This window comes from Octopus sinensis, linkage group LG6 (genome assembly GCF_006345805.1).
Source record: "Octopus sinensis linkage group LG6, ASM634580v1, whole genome shotgun sequence".
Taxonomy (NCBI): domain Eukaryota; kingdom Metazoa; phylum Mollusca; class Cephalopoda; order Octopoda; family Octopodidae; genus Octopus; species Octopus sinensis.
This window is the reverse complement of record NC_043002.1, coordinates 24,221,683-24,240,501: the sequence shown is the minus strand read 5'-3', so window position 1 is coordinate 24,240,501 and position 18,819 is coordinate 24,221,683. Positions and strand designations below refer to the sequence as shown.

The 18,819-nt window shown below is 37.6% G+C and overlaps 1 protein-coding gene across 1 annotated transcript in view; it reads left to right on the top strand.

The window, feature by feature from the left end:
• The window catches only part of LOC115213438 (pecanex-like protein 4), a 72,221-nt gene extending 55,385 nt beyond the window's left edge, over nt 1–16,836 (top strand). The window contains exons 4-11 of the mRNA XM_029782414.2: nt 1,184–1,800; nt 3,465–3,598; nt 5,693–6,176; nt 7,525–8,380; nt 9,043–9,404; nt 11,307–11,427; nt 12,157–12,343; nt 13,057–16,836. Of these exons, the coding sequence (XP_029638274.1) occupies nt 1,184–1,800; nt 3,465–3,598; nt 5,693–6,176; nt 7,525–8,380; nt 9,043–9,404; nt 11,307–11,427; nt 12,157–12,343; nt 13,057–13,308 (3,013 nt within the window). The 3' untranslated portion in view covers nt 13,309–16,836. The remainder of the gene's footprint in view (nt 1–1,183; nt 1,801–3,464; nt 3,599–5,692; nt 6,177–7,524; nt 8,381–9,042; nt 9,405–11,306; nt 11,428–12,156; nt 12,344–13,056) is intronic.
• The last annotated feature ends 1,983 nt before the right edge of the window (nt 16,837–18,819 follow it).

The window sequence follows — 18,819 nt, the reverse complement described above, 5'->3', positions numbered from 1 at the left end:
CAAAAAAGGTTGTCCATACCAGGCTAAAATATGATACAGAGGTGGGAATAGGTGTCTTGCTGAAGAAGAAATATGTAGCTGTCCTACATTAAACAAGGGCAAATGGGAGTAGCTGGAAAAAGAGATAAAGGTGATGACGAGGCGTCAGTGTGTATTCTCAATGTACAAAATAGTTAATGTAAGAGAAAACAGGGGCAGAGGATGAGGAAGGGTGGTTGTGTAAATTTGCAAGAGTGCAGAAGGATTGTGATCAATGATTAGTGATGGGGTTTGTGGTGAACAAAGGTGGAGGCATGGTTGATGATGATTATTGGATTGGAGAGAAGATGAAAGAAAAAGGAGTGGGTCAGAGAGGAGGAAGTGATGTGGTGGTACAGAAAGGGTGGAGGAATAGAAGGAAAAATGTCCAATTAAACACATCGTTGCCATGTTTCCCAATTTGAATATCATATGTTGTTCCTACTTTTCCTTGAATGTGCAGGTCTGTGGTGTGTAGACATGATAGACAATATTAAATGGTTAATGAAGTGGTCCATTGTATTGAAGTGAGTGGTGACAGGTTGGCTCGGCATATGTACTAGAATACTATGAATGTATTTGCTAAAGGAATCAGTGACATGACAACCTGTTTCACCAATATGCAAAAGGCACCATTAACTTTGCAAGTGGTGCAGTATATGATGTTAGACATGTAGCAGAGGTTTTGTGTGACATGGTCCTCTGACTTAGGATGGGTTATTATTGTAGTGTTATTGATAGAGTGACTGGGGCTATGATGTGTCTACGTTGTTGCAGAGATTCTTATTCCTGAAGGCAAGTTGAGGTGCCTTAATTTGCTTAGTCAGATCAATGCTGATTAAGACATATCAGCTGTAACTACTCCACCATTTTTTTAGCATATCAAGACTACTGCATTGGCCAGTGTATCCTTCTTAAAGATAGTAAAGTATGTATGTTTTGTTGGAGATTTAGCTACTATCTTTAGCAGCTTGAATGACCATATAGGAGCTCCCTCATTAGTTTTATCATCATCTATTGGGTGTCTAGAAAATAAAATTCAGTAATATGTTTGGGTTTAGTTCACCCAATTATACTTATCATTGTACATACATAAGAAACCAATATTTTTGTTAATTTTTATTGATGCATTTATTAATTAAATTTTCTCTTTTTACTTTTGCAGGTCATGTTTGATGCTAGCTCTGTCTGTCTGTATCTATCTGGTAGTACTCTATATGCCCGTCATGCTGGGTTCTAACAACAATATCCACAACAACAACAAAGCGACCCTCATGAAAGACAAAGTCACACTTGTTGCATCAAATGGAGCTCAAGGTGGTGGTGGTTGTGGTTTTGGTGGCGGTAGTGGTGGCAGCATTGGTAGTTGTGGTGGAGGTAGTGGTGGTAGTAGTAATGGTAGCATGGTCAGCTGTGGCAGTAGAGGTAGTGGAAATGATAGCTGGATCAACGGTTACAGTAAGGGTTTCATGTGGAGCTGGGGTTATCGAGAGGTGCTGTACCACACATTAATGACCTTATGTGTCAGCCTCGAGTCTGGAGTACTCTATTTCTTTGACTATGCACTAAGTACCGAGCTAGCCTGGTACTCACTTGGCTACATCACTGTTGGCTTTTGCATTGTAGAAAAGGTACTGCAGGACATCCAGAGAGTGTACATTGTGTTTGGGCTGTGGCGTAACCCTCTCTATCCACATACTGTACACCGTGTCAGTGTTTACCAACGACGTAAAAACATCCTCAAAGTTTTTGGTTTCCTGAGGAAGTGCATCATAAAATGGGGTCAGTACCAAATGCCAAAACATTTTTGTTTCTTTTCTTTATCTGCTTTCTATTTGTTTTTGTTTATATGCTTTTATAATTGTTTTATTTTTCTAGATCAGTGATTCTCAACCATTTTTTTTACTTGTGGACCCCTCTGATTCCTATTTTACTCAGATGGACCCGCCTAGCCATTTGATGTTTAAAAATTCCTAATATTTTTTTAATAATTAAACATTGTTACGAATTGTATAAAAAGAACTGTTAAAATATTTTGTGTGTTAGAAGTATATACAATTTATTGGAAATAAATTTTAACAACAAAATCTTATATGGACCCCCAAGGTGCCATATGGATCCCAGTTGAGAGCCACTATTCTAGATAGATTTGTATCCTCTCTGTGTTTCTCTTCCCTTTTGTAGTTGTGTGTGTGTAGAGTGTGTCTAAATGTGTAGACTCTAGGTATGTGTGTAAGTGTGCGTCCATAGGTATTAGTGTTTGTATGTGTACATGAACTGTTTTTTGGTTTTTGTTGTTGTTAGTGTACAACCCTTGGTCAGTCTAGATCCAGTAGATTTTTAATCATAAGTGTTCTAGCAATTACTTTCCAGTCTTTTTTTTTCTAGTCATTATTTACCTAAGACTTTATTGTCTAATGCGTCCTTCCTTCTTTGAGGGTGGTTGGGTGTGATTTGATGGGGATTTGGTTACTATTTCTCGCATATTGAGCAAACACATTTAAATGTAATAAAATGTTTTAAAAGAAACTTAAAGTGCCTACCTGATAACTGTAAACCTATGTTGGACCACCATGTATAATGTATGTGTTTTAGTATAATGGTCAGTACATTTATATATACATTATTACATTAGATTTATAAAGCCCTAAAAGTCACTCCAGAATTACCCATGGGGCGTTATGGCTAGGGGTATGAGCCGCGAGCTACTAACCCCAAGAAAAATGTTTTAAAAGAAACTTAAAGTGCCTACCTGATAACTGTAAACCTACTGTTGGACCACCATGTATAATGTATGTGTTGTTAGTATAATGTGTCAGTACATTATATATACATTATTTACATTAGATTTATAAGCCCTAAAAGTCACTCCATAATTACCCATGGGCGTATGGCATAGGGGTTATGAGCGCGAGCTACTAACCCCAAGATTCCTAGTTCAATTCCAAGCAATGACCTGAATATTCCCCAAGATACCTAACAACAAACAAGATGAGGACAAATACCCATAATGTAAATAATGTACATAATTCCTCATCTCTTAAATATAGAACTGTACATTATATATGTATAATCTGTGTGTATGCATGTTCTATGTATAATGTGTGTTTGTATGCATGTTGTATGTATAATTTATGTTTACATTCTGTATGTATAATGTGTGTGCAGTCATGTTATACATGTAAAGTATGCATACACATGTGTATAATGTGAGTCTGTACGTTCTGTGTGTGACATGTGTGTGTTTGCATGTTGTATGTATCATCATTCATTTTCATCACCATCATTTAACACCCGTATTCCATGCTAGCATACGTTGGAATAGTTTAACATAATCTATGTTCATGTTGCATATATTTTGCATGTGTGTGTATGTGTACACACTTGCTTGAGATCACCTTTAATTGTCTCACTTCATTATTAACACCATGTTCCATTCCTTCCAGCTGGACCCATGGTTATGATTGCATATTTGATAGTATGTTTGAAACCTGTACAGTCCTCTATACCTCTTATAGACCAGATGAACAATACACGGCTTATATGGTGGTCTCTAGGCATCATGCGCAGCTTCAGATGGGTGAGTCTCTGTATTACTTAGGCTTTAAATTTTAATCATGCATTCATATGTCATAGAAGAACTGGTTATAGTACTATTGATGTCTTAGTGCAATAGATGTTATAGTATTATCAGTATTGTAGTACATTGATGTCATGCTACAGCATATCCAGTATTATAACTTAGGCGGCAAGCTGGCAAAAACATTAGCGCGCTGGGCAAAATGATTAGCGGTATTTCATCTGCCGTTACGTTCTGAGTTCAAATTCTGCCGAGGTCGACTTTGCCTTTCATCCTTTCGGGGTCGATAAATTAAGTACCAGTTACGCACTGGGGTCGATGTAATCGACTTAATCCGTTTGTCTGTTCTTGTTTGTCCCCTCTGTGTTTAACCTCTTGTGGGTAAAGAAATAGGTATTATAACTTAGTGTTTGATAGAACGACTTGTTAAAATTGAGGAGGTGGAAATGTGAGGAAGTGGTTCAGTTTCTCTCCACATCAAACAGACCCTGATGCAGGATTACATGAACTAATTACATTTCTTCTGGCTGAATCATTAGGATGACAGACCAAATGCTTTATAATATTTCTACTGACTCTTTATGTTCTGGGTTCAAATCTTATTAAGATCAACTTTGCCCTTCATCCTTCTGAGATTGTCAAGTATCAGGATTGATGTAACTGACTAGCCATCTCCCTCACATCTGTTAGCCTTGTGCCTAAATTAGAAACAATTATTTATTACTCTTATTAAAGCAGTGGATTGATAGAATCATCAGAGCATTTGACAAAATACTTTGTAATATTTAGTTTTAGCTCATTAAATTCTGAGTTCAAATCTTGGTAAAGTTAACTTTGCCTTTCATCCCTGTACAGTTGATAAAGTACCAGTCAAGTACTGGGGCCAATAATATTGACTACTTCCTGCAAAAAGAAGAAAGAAAAATTTCTGGACCTTGTACCTAAATTTGAAACAGTTATTATTATTATTATTTGATGAAAGCACTCAGCTTATTTTGCTGGGTATGATGGAAAGTGTCAGCTATCCACAGCTAGCAGACTAAGGTGATACTTGTTTACATTCTTATTATTACTAGCTAGCCCCGTGCCATCAAAAATGACAGCTGATTGTCTTATTTTATATATAAATAAGGTACGTAATAATCACAGATACAAACATTGACATACTTCCCTTGAACACACACACACAATATACTCACACAGTTAAATCACTGATTTTTCTTTTCAGCGTTGAATGTTCACCATCCCAATTCCATTGCACACACACATACATTCACATGACTCCCATTTACATACACACACATATACACAGGCAGAGTTGAAACACTGTTTGATTTTCTTTTTTTCACTGTAGGACTTCCTTTGTCCCACTACCAAGTTTGCCATCACCTCTTCCTTCCTTATTTGTCTATCACCCCTTCTTTTCTCATTCATATGTTGCAATGGAGAAAAACACAAGAGTATTATTAGTAGTAGACTATAATAATACTCTTTTATCATAGAAAAAAAAAACACTCGATAGGGTGGCTTTTAAGTTAGTATATAGCTTTTAAGCAACTGACCCTGAATGGGAAGATCTACAGACAGATCTCTGACTTGTTTTGGAGAATTTGTTGCAATTGCTTCCTCCAGAGTCATATCCCAATGATGATCATATTCATCACTAAAAATCATGTAAAAAAAATCACCAAAAACAATTGGAGTAATGAAAATGCAGGAATCCAAAATTTCAGGATTGCAGGTCCGGATTCGGCCCAAAATGTTTTTAATTTACTCACGGAGTTAGCCTTTAGATTATAAAAATCGTTATCGTACAAAAAAATTTGTCACAAAAAGTCATGTAAAGAAATTGCAAAGTTCAAGGAACTCCTACCTCTACTGACAACTAAGGGCCTCTTGCTCAGGGTGAAAGGTAGACTGTATGATGCAGTGAAACATGGGCCTTTCTTTCTTTCAATTTTCTTTTATCATTTCAGAATATGTAACCCCACCCACATTTTATGTTTGTCTTTCATCATTCGCCCTTGTGACAAATAAATGAAATCAACATCATCATCATTATTAAGCAAATATTTTCTGTTTTCTTTGTTTCAGGTGTGGCAGAGCACAGTGCATTCTCTATTTGAAGTTTCTCTCTGCCATTTTTTTATCCTCATGAAACCAGTTGATATCTGGCTGTTAAAGAGGCAGTTTGCACCTCTGCTGCTCCTTGGCCTCAGCCTTGTACGAGATCGATTCATTCAGTTCATCAACAAGGTCTTCTTCTTTCTCACCATCCTCATCACTTCACTGACTGACCGAAAACTGAGACGACAAGGAACGGGCACCATATTCTGCCTCTCCATCCTCTTCCTGCCGGTCGTATTGCTACTGATAGCTGTTACCACGGTGATAAGTGCACCACTGCTGCCACTCTTCACTCTGCCGCTTCTCTTCATTGGTTTCCCGAGACCAATCAAGTTTTGGCCAGCTTCAGTAGGCAGTTCAGCTAACATCTGTCCTGACTCTATCTACTACCGCCAGTTTGCAATGGCCCTTGTTCGCAGCCTGCACAGTGCCTTCACATCAGGATCCTTAGGTGAGTAAAGCATACATTTCCTTCTACATTTTTCTATTTTTTCCTTTGATAATTTTCACTTCCTCCACCTCCTCTGCAAACACAATTCCACCACCAACTCTACAGCCAGCATCTCACTCTGTCATGGTCCTACTATTTGTTTATTTCATCTTGGCATTGAGACTAATCCAACTGCAGGATAGTGATGGTATTTAGGTTTCCTCATCATCGTTATCACCTACACCAGCATGGGCCTGGCTGGTATATAAAAAGCACCATTGGAGCGTTGGGCCTCAAAGAGGCAGTAACAGGTGACTGAGACCTTTGGTGATATACTGTACTTGTGTAGACCTGTCAAGCCAAGTAAAATCATAGTAGTCACGGTTGATGCTAATGTCATGTCAATGGCCCTCATGCCAGTGGCACATAAAAAGCACCCACTACACTCTTAAAGTGGTTGGCGTTAGGAATGGCATTCAGCCGTAGAAACCTTGCCAAATCAGCTGGTGCAGCTCCCCGGCTTACTAATTTTCAGTCAAATCTAACCATGGAAAACGGATATTAAACGATGATGATGACAACTGATTCTTAACCTTTTTTACCTATATTCTTCTTTGATTCCTATTTTATTCAGATGGACCCTCATAGCCATTCGATGTTTAAAAAAAATCCTATTATATTTTAAATAATATATAATTTTAAATAGATAAGTGTTATTAGGAATTGTATAAAAAAGATTGTTAAAATATTTTGTGTTATATTACAAATTTTATTGCAGATAAATTTTAACAACAAAATCTTATACGGGCCCTTACAAGCTATATGGACCCTCATTGGAAACCACTGACCTATCCTGTGGTGTCATATGCTGTTGAGATTAATATCCTCATCCTTATTCCTTACTAACAGGTGAGGAGGGATCATAGTGGTGGTAGCTTTGAGGTGTAGCACATTAAATAGGTTTACGTCAGGTCTTGTCTGTATGCATAAAATTTCACTTGCATTGTGGAATTCCTCCTCAAGCATTGCTGTCAAATAAAATGAATGTTACAATCCACAAGGTTTCTTTTTATCTGTCAATAACAAGAGAGCTTCTATGTGTTCACTTTACTTTCTAGAAATAGTAGCCAAAACTCTCTTAAATCACATCTTGTCTTAGATAAAGGATATATAAGAAAATTTAGTTCTGCATGCTTCTAGAAAGGCAAGATGGTTGTGGATGGAATGTCTACTCAGTTAGGATTAACTTGAGCTTAAGCAATATCAACAATCCTTGCTTAATTTGTCTGTTATCTCAAGAGGACAGTTTTTGCCAGACATGTTTATATTTTAAATTAATCTTTTTTGTTTTATTTTTTTTTGTTTTCAGGTGATCCAAACCCAGGGAATTTTTATTTGGTACGTTTCCAAGACCGTCTTGCCTGGATCAGTGTGTTGGAACAAGGCAGTAGCCACGTGTCAATCAGTGTGAAGGGACTTGAACTTCAGGAGACTACGTGCCACACAGTTGAGGCGACACACATCGACACACACTTTGAGAGTACGTTTGAACCCCACCTGCACGGCAGCACAGTATCATCAGCATTCAGTTGGAATTCCTTCAACAAGTACCCATTCCACACGCTTACACCTTATGATGCGTTCCCGGTACAGACCTACTCTGATGCACGCAGTGTTCTCATTGGGGTGATTGACTCACCCAACAGCCTGTTGATTGCAAAATCCTACTTTCTTAAGAGTTTTGTTTGGTTACTGCTTCACCATGTGTTTAAAGTGAAAGAGAAGAAGGAGGAAGGACAGATGCCCTTTATGGAAAAAATGCCCCAAATTATTGACATTCCTGGGGAGAAGTCTGAGAAAATATCCATGGCTGATCACGACCTTTTTGCTGTGGGTAACAGTTTCCGAATAGATGCCAGCCAGGCTTCATCACGTCCCTCTACAGCTGACTCCTCCATTGCAGCCAATGCAGCTGCTGCACAACGGCGCAAGTTATCGTGGGCGTCGTCTGTTGCCAGCTTCACGGACAGCGTCTGGTCTGAGGACCGGGACACCCTGGACAACCGAAAGAAAGCCCCGATGACTGTGCTGAAGAAGGACCAGATCTCACCCATCACCATAATTGTCCAACCTCGGGCCAAACCAGAGATCACTGAGGAGTCGGAAGATGATGATCTGTTTGTTGAACCGTCTGTGTTTGGTTTACCAGTTACTGATATCAACAGGTCAGTCACATTTTACAGTAACATATTCTATTCATATATCACTATTGCTGTATTTGTCATTGTCACTTTTTACTCATTATCATTGTCACATCACTGTCAATATCATCATCATTATTGTTCACTTAACTACCTCTACTACCATCATAGTCTACATCACATCAAGACCACATTTATATATGCATTTATAAATACAGATGATTTTGTATAGTTGTTGTGGTAGTACTGATAGTGGCAGTTTTTGTTATAATAAGAGTTATTTATTTATTTATGCGCCCTTTTCAAGCCTAGCCAGGTTCATGGGCCCGGTTTCTGTGGCATATGTGTTCCCCCCAGCTGGATGGGATGCCAGTCCATCGCAGCATTACTCAAGAAACAGGAAGAAAGAGTGAGAGAAAGTTGGAGTGAAAGAGTACAACAGGGGTCACCAACAGCCCTTGCTGGAGCCTCATGGAGCTTTAGATGTTTTCGCTCAATAAACACACAACGCCTGGTCTGGGAAATGAAACCGTGATTCTCCAACCACAAGTCGACTGCACTAACCACTGGGCCATTGCACCTCCACTTATAATAAGAGTATTGGTTACTTAATTTCATTCACCTGCTTTCTCTCTGTGTATCTTTAGTATCTCCATCACATGCATTCCTTCTGTCTCTTTCTTCAGTATTTCACCACAGCCATGTTACTCCAAGAACCAACAGAAGAAGCTACACTCCAACGGCAGCAGCAGCATCTACCGTCCCCTGACCAGCCTTGCTGGCTCCCCAGACTTCAAATGCATCTACTCGTCACAGTTGAGCCTCCCAGTTAAATGGCGTGAGTTACCAATTGAGCCAACCTGGCTCCTTAAACTCCAGGATAGCTTCCCACGTGACTGGTACACCTATGTGCTGGGGCAGCTTGCCTGGAGCGCAACTGACCAAATGCCCGTTGAACATGTGATCTCTGAAGTGGCAGCCGACACTTTGTTAATGAATAGTTATTCTCAGCTTACCATGGCCTGTTCATCAGTATTTGAGTCACAAGGTTTGTCTACTTTGGTTGTTTACATTACAGTTTTTTATTTTTCTATACAGACACAGGCATAGCTGTGTAGTAAGACACTTGCTTCCTGACCACATGATTCCAGTTTCAGTACCATTGCATGGAACCTTGGGCCAACCAGAGCCTTGTGAGTGGATTTGGTGGGTGGAACTGAAAGAAGCCTGTCATGTGTGTGTTTGTGCCTGTGTCCGTGTCCCCTACTACTGCTTGACAACTAGTGTTGGTGTGTTTATGTCCCTGTAACTTAGCAGTTTGGTAAAAGGGATTGATAGAATAAGTACCAGGCTTATCAAAAAATAAGTATGGGGTTGATTCATTTGACTAAGAACTCTTCAAGGCAGTGCCCCAGCATGGCCACTGTCTAATGACTGAAACAAGTAAAAGATAAAAGTTATTTGACCCTCGAATCAGCCCTGATTCAGCAGACTTATGATCAAAGAGTATCCAGTCATGATTATCGCATCTTTTTTAAGAGTTATATATAACTAAAAATAGATGTGTAACTATAGCTGCTATTTTTAGCAGAACAAGCAACCCTGTAGGGACTCTGTTCTTGGCTTATTCTCATTGTAGCTATTTTTGTGTTGTTGTCACTGTGGTGGTAGCAGCTGCTGCAGCAGCAGTTATGAGGGTAGCAGATTAGCAGAATCATTAGAGCATGAGAAAAAATATTTTGTGACATTTTGTTCTGGTTCTTTACATTCTTTAGATTGAGTTCTAATCTCACCGAGGTGAGCTGTGTCTTTGATCCCTTTGGTATCAATAAAATCAAGTACCAGTCACATACTGAGATCATTTTAAAAATCCACAAAACTCTCAACCAAAAAAAAAAGTGTTCTGTCCTTTTGTCTATATCTGAAACAATTATTGATAAGGATCAGGCAGAATCATTTAAATATCATATAAAATATATTGAAGTATTTGTTATGGCTGTTTACATTCCAAGTTCAAACCCTGCTTTTATCTTTCTTCTCTCTGGAGGCGATAAAATAAAGTGCTGGAATCAACGTAATCAACTAATCTCCTATTCAAAAATTGCTGACATTCTTCCTGTTTCTTTAAACATTTTTTAAGGTGCTTGGGATTGAACTTACACTAGACTTTCTAAGTGGACAGGTACTGGGACATGGTTAGAGCAGGGTGGATGATCTGTCTACCCAGAAATGGGCTGAGAGAAAGTTGTCCCTGAATGTTCAAGTAGAAGTGGCAAATGCATATATCACATCCATTATTTATTACTGCTTAACCAACGTGTCTTGCTCCGGTTTTCATCCGACCAGATTGCAAAGACTGCTCTTTTATTTATTGTGTATGGAACACATTTCACTGATCAGAAGGTCCATTTGTTGTCAACACCCACTGGAAAGAGTTTGGTATACTATAGCTGATGTGTGTGGGGATGTGCTGAGCCTATGGAATTAGTGGAGATTCTTGGACAGTGAATAAGTGCAGTAGCTGTTTGTGAGGCACATTCACCCACATTTCATTTCTTTGACAGAGGTGCAGTTCTGTGTTAAGTGAAGGCTAAATTTGGATGGATTTTGCAATATGAGTAGCTGTTGCTGGCCCTTAAATCAGCCTACTTCCATTTCTGGCTCAAAAGAGTTACTGTGAGTAGTCTCCCTCAACTCTCTCAGACCATGTATAGTTGCTTCTGAAAAAGACAGACAGACAGGGACAGCAAGAGAGTGTGAAGGGGTAGAATTGATTCCAGTATTTGGCTGTTGTTTCATTTATTAACCCTGGGAGGATGAAAGTCAGTGAGATTTGAACTTGGAATGCAAAACTCTAGAAGAATTCTCATTAAGCATTTTTATAATATTTGACTGCCCTAACATTGATTCTATTTCATTACTAATCCAGTGTACATTTCTTCTGCTTCAGATGTCCACTCACCTGCCAGCTACCTTTATAAATATTACATTGGTAATATACCCTGGAATGCTATGTGGGACTGGTTAGCTGAAAACAAAGACTTACAGACGATCGTATTGAAAGCTTTTAGGTACTGTTTTTTTTTCTCCTTTTTCTGACCTTTACTCATTCTGTGATTTCTGAGACTACATGTTGTTGTTGTTTATCCCCAGTTAATTTTGTGCAAACTTACAATGAAGATGTTCCATTCATGACAATTCTATCTTTTACTCATAATATATCTATGAAGGCATGTGACCTAGTTGGTAAGTATTGAATTCAAGACCACAAAGTTGAAAGTTCAATTCCTGTAGCAAGTGGTACATTGTGTTCAACAGGATACTTCATTCCACATTGCTCTACTCTACTCAACTGAAATAAGTACCAGCCAATTGCTCTTAAAGCCCTATAACTCACCAGTTGTCACATCCTCGATGTATCACCGGGTCAAGGTTGGGAGGGCCAAGAGCATATTTATATCTGTTTGTGATTACATAGACACCTAAAACAATTTGTGACAACATGGTTCTTGTTACAAAGTTATTCTCAAATCTGGGTAACAGCTGTAATAGTTTTTAGTGGTGTATCTAGGACTATATATTTTTTTTTATCAAAGCTCTGTGTTGATGATGTCAGAGCTAAGGGAACACATAATGAATGTTGCTGCAGTTCCTAATTCAGATTTGCACATGGGTGACTATTACTGAGTGTTCATAGGTTGTTTTTGACTGGAGAGTTCATAGTTCACTGTAAATATATAGCTCGAGTTAAATATAATCTCTAATTTTTTTTTTTCCCCTAATTAAAAATGTTCTTTTAGATATGGTTTTAAATTAATGATGGACGAGGTACTGATGAACCCAATCACCAGCCATGAAGAACTGAAAGAATTCCTTGAGGACTATGACCAAAATTGGTTTATTGGCTTGGAGTCAGATCCTGACTGGAGCCGAGCTATTTTGGCAGGAAAACCACATCTGTTTTCCCTAGGGCACAACACCTCACAGGTATGAACTGAATTGGAGAACCATTGTGTTTTTGTTTTTAACTCTTGGACTTATAAATTTTTCAAACTAAGAAATGGATTAATATTTATTTCTTAGATGGTTGGCATATTTTTGTTTTGATAAAGATTTAACATTTGTGTGTGTGTGTGATAGAGATAATAGGCTAACATGCTGCATGGAGGGTAATACATGCTTATGTTTGTTAAAAGGTTAATACATATATGATTCGATTCTGAAAAGGCTAACTGATTTATAGTTGTCAAGCAGCTGGTTATTAAAAGTTTAACTTTCTACCTTTTGATTGTCTTTGTTAAAAGATTAGCATGTTTGTTTTTTGTTGAAAAGTTATGTTTCTTAAAAGACATTTTGATTTGCTTGCATTTCTTAAAGAAGTAACCTGTTGTAGGTGTATGTTTGTGAAAGTGTTAACCTAAATATCATTATTATTTACTGTCAGTTTTCCATGGCATGGGTTGGACGGTTTGACAGGTGCTGTCCAGACTCCAGTTGTCTCTTATGGTATGGCTTCCACACCTGGATGCCCTTTCTAATATCAACCACTTAACAGAGTGTGCTGGGTGCTTTTTACATGCCACCGGATAATATGTTTAAAGTATTTGTATTCATTACAGGGTTAATGTTTTTAAGTCTGATGAATGAGCAACATCAGTGTGTTTATAGGACACCTTCATTCTTTTCTCTCTTTTTTTCAGGCAACATACACCAGCCGAGTGTTGACCTTACAGGATGTCATGATACAGGTGGGTCACCTGAACCCAGAAGTCGTACGTGGTCAATGGGCCAATCTCAGCCTTGAACTCCTCTATTTCACCAATGATGATGAGGAGCGTTACAGCATCCAAGCCCATCCGACCATTCTTCGCAATCTCACCGTCCAGGCCGCTGATCCACCTCTTGGCTACCCAATCTTTGCTTCAGATCCGATATCCATACCAATCCTTTGAAGATCTCCTGATCTGTTACAAAAGACAAATTAAAGAACAAAAAAAAAATATATTTAAAACAATAGTACATAACAAAAAATTTAAATAATACAAACAAAATACTCCAGAAATAATAATAGTAATTATTATTATTATTATTATTATTATTACAATGATATAATAACAATAATATATTAATTTAAAAACAAAAGACATCTGATTTGGTACAAAGCCAATTTTATACTGTAGAAAATACAGTCAATTGAATTTATCCCCTCAGTGAATTTGGTGGTATTTAATTGGTTGATGACATACAAAGCCAACTCTGATGGGGATTGGATTCAGAACAGTGAGGCATCGAAATGGATACCATAAACCGTTGGTGAGGGGTGGGGGAGAGCATCTGTCTACTATTTCTGACATCACCACCACCATTCTGTAATATTAGTAATAACCAAGTAAAATCAAAAAGAAATGTGCTGAAAATTATGGTTGAATGCCGACTATATATATATATATATATCAGTTGCAACTTTAAATGACGCACACACAGAACACTTTCTTCCTACACTACTATGAAAGCTGGTGTTTTTTTTTGTTTTTTCACCTAAACAGATATGGCCTAATCTTATGCTGGTCAGATGTAAGTGTAACATAAGACAGATGAACAGGTCATTTGTTTTTTGTTTTTTTTTAACAGAACAGTGTATGTGTGTGTGTATAAAACAAAACAAGAAAGTTTGTTCATAAATTTCATGTATTGATGTGTGTGTGTGTGTGTATATATATATATATATATATATATATATATGATGATATGATGATATGATGTATAAACTGTTATTTTTTAATGCTGGTACAATATTGGGGTTTAGTTGTCTTTTCCTTGTCAAGTGTACTTATGTGTGTGTGTGTATACACACACATCTGGTCATACACAAACTGTCCTTTTGTTGTGAACACAACTATTGAATTTTTTTGCCTACATAGATGTGTATATTTCATATGTATGCAGGATTTTATTCCCAGATATATGTGTATGTGCAAGTCTATATATGTATGTTTATGTTTGTTTAAATATATACACATAGGGAACAGTAAGTAGGTTGTACTCAAGAGAGAGAAAGCAAAAGTGTGCGAGAGAGAATTCAATACACGTTATTTGTAGAGTGTTATTGCAAGAATTGGAAGTTCCTATTCTTTGTGAAGAAATATTTGGACTGATGACACACACACACACACATACATACTTAAGTGTGTGTTTGTGTGTGACATTCAATCAGTTTTTCCTCACAGTGGTGTCTTTTTGTTTTGTTCATTTTTGAAATGTGGACAGCTGTATATAATATATGATACAGAAGTATGTTTCCCATCCATTAATACAATGGTTGTTTTATTTAGACAGTTGCATAGTTCTTTGTGTGTATATGTACTTGTGTGTCTGTGTGCATGTGTGTAAAATGATTGATTGATTAGTTTATACATTGGACCACTACCAGTTCCTGAGTTATAAGTTCATATCCCATATAAACATTTTATTGTGTCTCTTGATATATCACTTAATTTGACACACTTCAGTTCATATTATTGTGGGTAGGTTGAGAAAGTTAGAGACCAATTCTTCTGAGAATTCTACCTCTGGTAAAACAGATTCCTATCCAGAAGTTTTATTTCACATCAGTTTTATTGACCTCTGGCTCATAGAGGTATTATTTTTTTTTTACAATGCATGTGTGTGTGTGTAAATGTGATTGTAATTGTGGATATATCTATTCATATTTTCATATGTGCATGTGTAATGTGGCTTATGCATCCATTACACAGATTATAATTTTCTGCCTGTGCTCTTGTTGTATAGCCCCACTCAGCTGTGACCAAATTAACTGATGGCTGAAATAAAGCCATTTGAACACTTCATGTTAACCCAACTAATACTGTGAAAACTTTAACCACAAAATCACAGTGGAATTTATAATGAAATTTTATGAAAACTGCAGCAATTTAAAATAAAATACAATTGACACTTGAACAGGAATTGAACACAAAATACTAATATAACTATCTTTTCATTAACCTTTAACATGCTTGGACACATCATGGCACCATATGAATTTTCTCCCCTGTAGCTGCAGGTGCATTATGTTTCATCGAGAGGGAAGAAAACTCATATGGCGACGTGTTGCATCTACAGTGTGCTAAAGTTTAATTATATAGTGGAAACAGACCAGTGTCCTTTCAATGATACATTGGCTTATATTTTTAAATACATGTTAAATATTGATAAAAATCTCAGGCATCAATTAGCTTTTCCACTACATCACTCCCTCACTTTTATTAATAGGTAGGTTCCCATATGATACATAATCCCAGCATTGAGAAAACATTAAGAGTGTGCTTAATAAGAAATTTAGCAACATAGTTTACTGGTTAATATGAAGGTAGAGCATTTTGTTAAGCTGATTTTGCCTGAAACTTAAAAGACATGTGTCTGTGGAATGTTCAACCTCTTAGATACTAATTCAGTTGATCAAACAACTGAATCCTCCTTGTCAAAACCATTTACTTTACTGTTGGATGGACTATCAACTAGCTCAAGTCATGAGTTAAAATTTTCTGCAGATTTTACTCTGAATTGCTGGAACAAATATTTAACTTCATACATGCCTCATGAAACAAGTATTAGGTTTTCTGAGCATGCTACCTGTGATAAACTGTTAGCCTACATCAGTGCTGGAGAGATATATATCTTCTCTCACATGCTTAATGCTGCAGATCAGTCTTTAAGTAAATATTAGTCTTTATGAATTCCTGTGGAACATGGTGATCAATTTTTCAAAGGTTGGTTTATTTACATAGAAGCTCCCTTGTTGGGTGTGAATATGTTGTGTTAGTATTGTACACAGTGATGATTTGAATTGTGTGAGAGAAAATTTGGTTGGTCTATAAATAAAAGCTCTCCCTCCCTCCCTCAGAAATTATATCCTTTGAGATACAAGCATTGGGAAGTGGTGGATGTTTTGATACTTAAGAGAATGTAGATACCTAATTAAGGAATGGTTGTTTTTTTTATATCAACAAGTTAACTGAAGTCATATAAGCTCTCTCTTTTTCTCTCATCATTGGATCTTGTCCTGTGAATAAAAGATTTGTAAAATTTGGTCTCAGCATGAGTAGAGACTGTTGGGAGTGGGTTGTTTTTAATATTTTTGTATGTGAGGGAAGGTGTGACTGTGTTGTCTTGACAGATTCAGTGACTTGACAAAGATGCTTCCTCCTCATCTAATATGCTTGCATTCACTGCAGTCAGGTAGGTGCTTTGGCTACTACTTCATCTAACACTGCTCAACAAGTGCCCATCCAGCAATTGACTGATATATCTTTGTCTATATATATAATTCCAAACAAGAAAATAACCTTTTCCCTTAAATTGAGTTGAAGAGTTGTTCTTCACTGAACAGGAAAACTGTTTACTCATTGCAACAAGAATACAAAAGTTAAAAAGAACAAACTCTTTAGCAGTATAAATTCAAATAAAGTTTATCAAAATTCTGCTGCTGTTTTATTTTTTTCTCTGCTTCTTTAAAATAAATGTTTCAGTATTGTTATTTTCCCTATGTCTATTTCTGTTGTAGCCAGTTTTTTCTTCTTCATCATCATCAACATCATCCAAATCAGCTCTGATTCAACAGACTTATGGTAAAAAAAATTCTCCAACTCATGACTAGCCATTTGTTACTTAGTCTTAGGACTATATTTATCCAAAGTTTCTTTCATTTATGAAAACAGTAGGACAGATTGACTACCATTTTTGCAGGTCAGGAGACCACACAGAGACTACCTCATTGGCTCAAAGCAGATCACTTGTGTTACAGTGACAATGCCATTCCACTTTGCTCACATTGTTTAAAGGAGATGAGCAAGATGCTTTTAACCATAATTAGATAAAACAAAATCTGGAAATATGTTAAATCAAAGTTATAAAAATAAATTCCTAACGATAATCCTTGCTATTTTAGATAAAGGAAAGGTTTATATATATTAATCTATATATATATATATATATATATTAATCTCTGTGCCGGTGGCACGTAAAAAGCACCCACTACACTCACGGAGTGGTTGGCGTTAGGAAGGGCATCCAGCTGTAGAAACATTGCCAGATCAGACTGGGCCTGGTGCAGCCTTCAGGCTTCCCAGACCCCAGTTGAACCGGCCAACCCATGCTAGCATGGAAAGCGGATGTTAAACGATGATGATGATGATAATCTGCTTTTATATGGAACAGTAGCAAAGACATTAATACTAATTCTTTCAACCTAGTTGTTAGCTAGACCAAAGCCAACAGCTAGGTTGCTTATTATTTACTGGGTTGGTGGGATGGGTAGTGCTCATGATTTTGCAACCCTACCTAGACTGGTGAGAATGATTCCACTAATGTTTGTCTTGAATTTTTGTAATTCCAGAGAACCAATATTCTGGAAAGGAAAGCTGATGTAGTTGCAATTAATGTTGGGATTGGACACAAAGTGTGAGATAAGTGTGATGGGGGTGCCTAAATGGAAGTGCTTGAGTCTGGTCAGCTACAAGAATCATAGGCCATTATAGTAATGAGAGTAAAAACACTAAGAGAGAAAACTGTACACTTGTGGCCAAAGGCTAAAGCATGTCTGCGAGCAACTTTATGCAATCAGTCAAGTGGCACTTTTCCAGGAAGTGTCCCCTGCCTCGGACTTTTCCAGGAATTCCTTCTCCGCAGGCTTTTCTGGGAAATCCTTCAGCTCCTTGGACATTTCCAAGAAGTCTCTCTTCTTTGAACTTTTCCAGGAAGTCCTTCCTCCCCTCCTCAGACTTTTCCAGGAAGTCCTTCCTCCCCCTCCTTAGACTTTTAAAGGAAATACCTCCTCCCCACTTCTGGCTTTTCCAGGAAGTCCTTTCCCCTCTTCGGCCTTTTTGTGGAAGTCCTTCCTCCACCTGCTCGGACTGTTCTCGGAAGTCCTTCCTCCACCTCCTCAGAATTTTCCAAGAAGTTCTTCCCCTCCCTGGACCTTTCCAGGAAGTCCTTCCTTCCCCTCCTCAGACTTTTCCAGGAAGTACCCCCTCAGGCTTTTCCAGGTAGTGCCCCCTCCTCAGACTTTTCCAGGATGTCCTTCTTCCCCTTACTCTTCAACTTCCTTGCAGTTTTCCAAGAAGTGCCCTCCCTAGCACGCCTAGCAGTAATGATGATGCAGATGATGAGTGGTGTTGATAATGATAATGATGCTGATGATATATATTGAATGCAAACATTGCTTTTATATACATGCTTTGTAGAGTATCAATAATTGCTGTGGACTGAAGTATCTTATGGTCTTCAAGAGGTCCCATCACTGGGGATTCAATCCTAGTTATGTATCCTTGGTGATAAGGAGGGATTACCAAACAAAACAGCCTACCATAGTTAATGGTGACTACTGAGATTGAGATACCACTTTGTTTAAATAGTAACAAAAAAATGGCTCATAGATTACCTTCTGATTGGCTAAAATTTTTAAT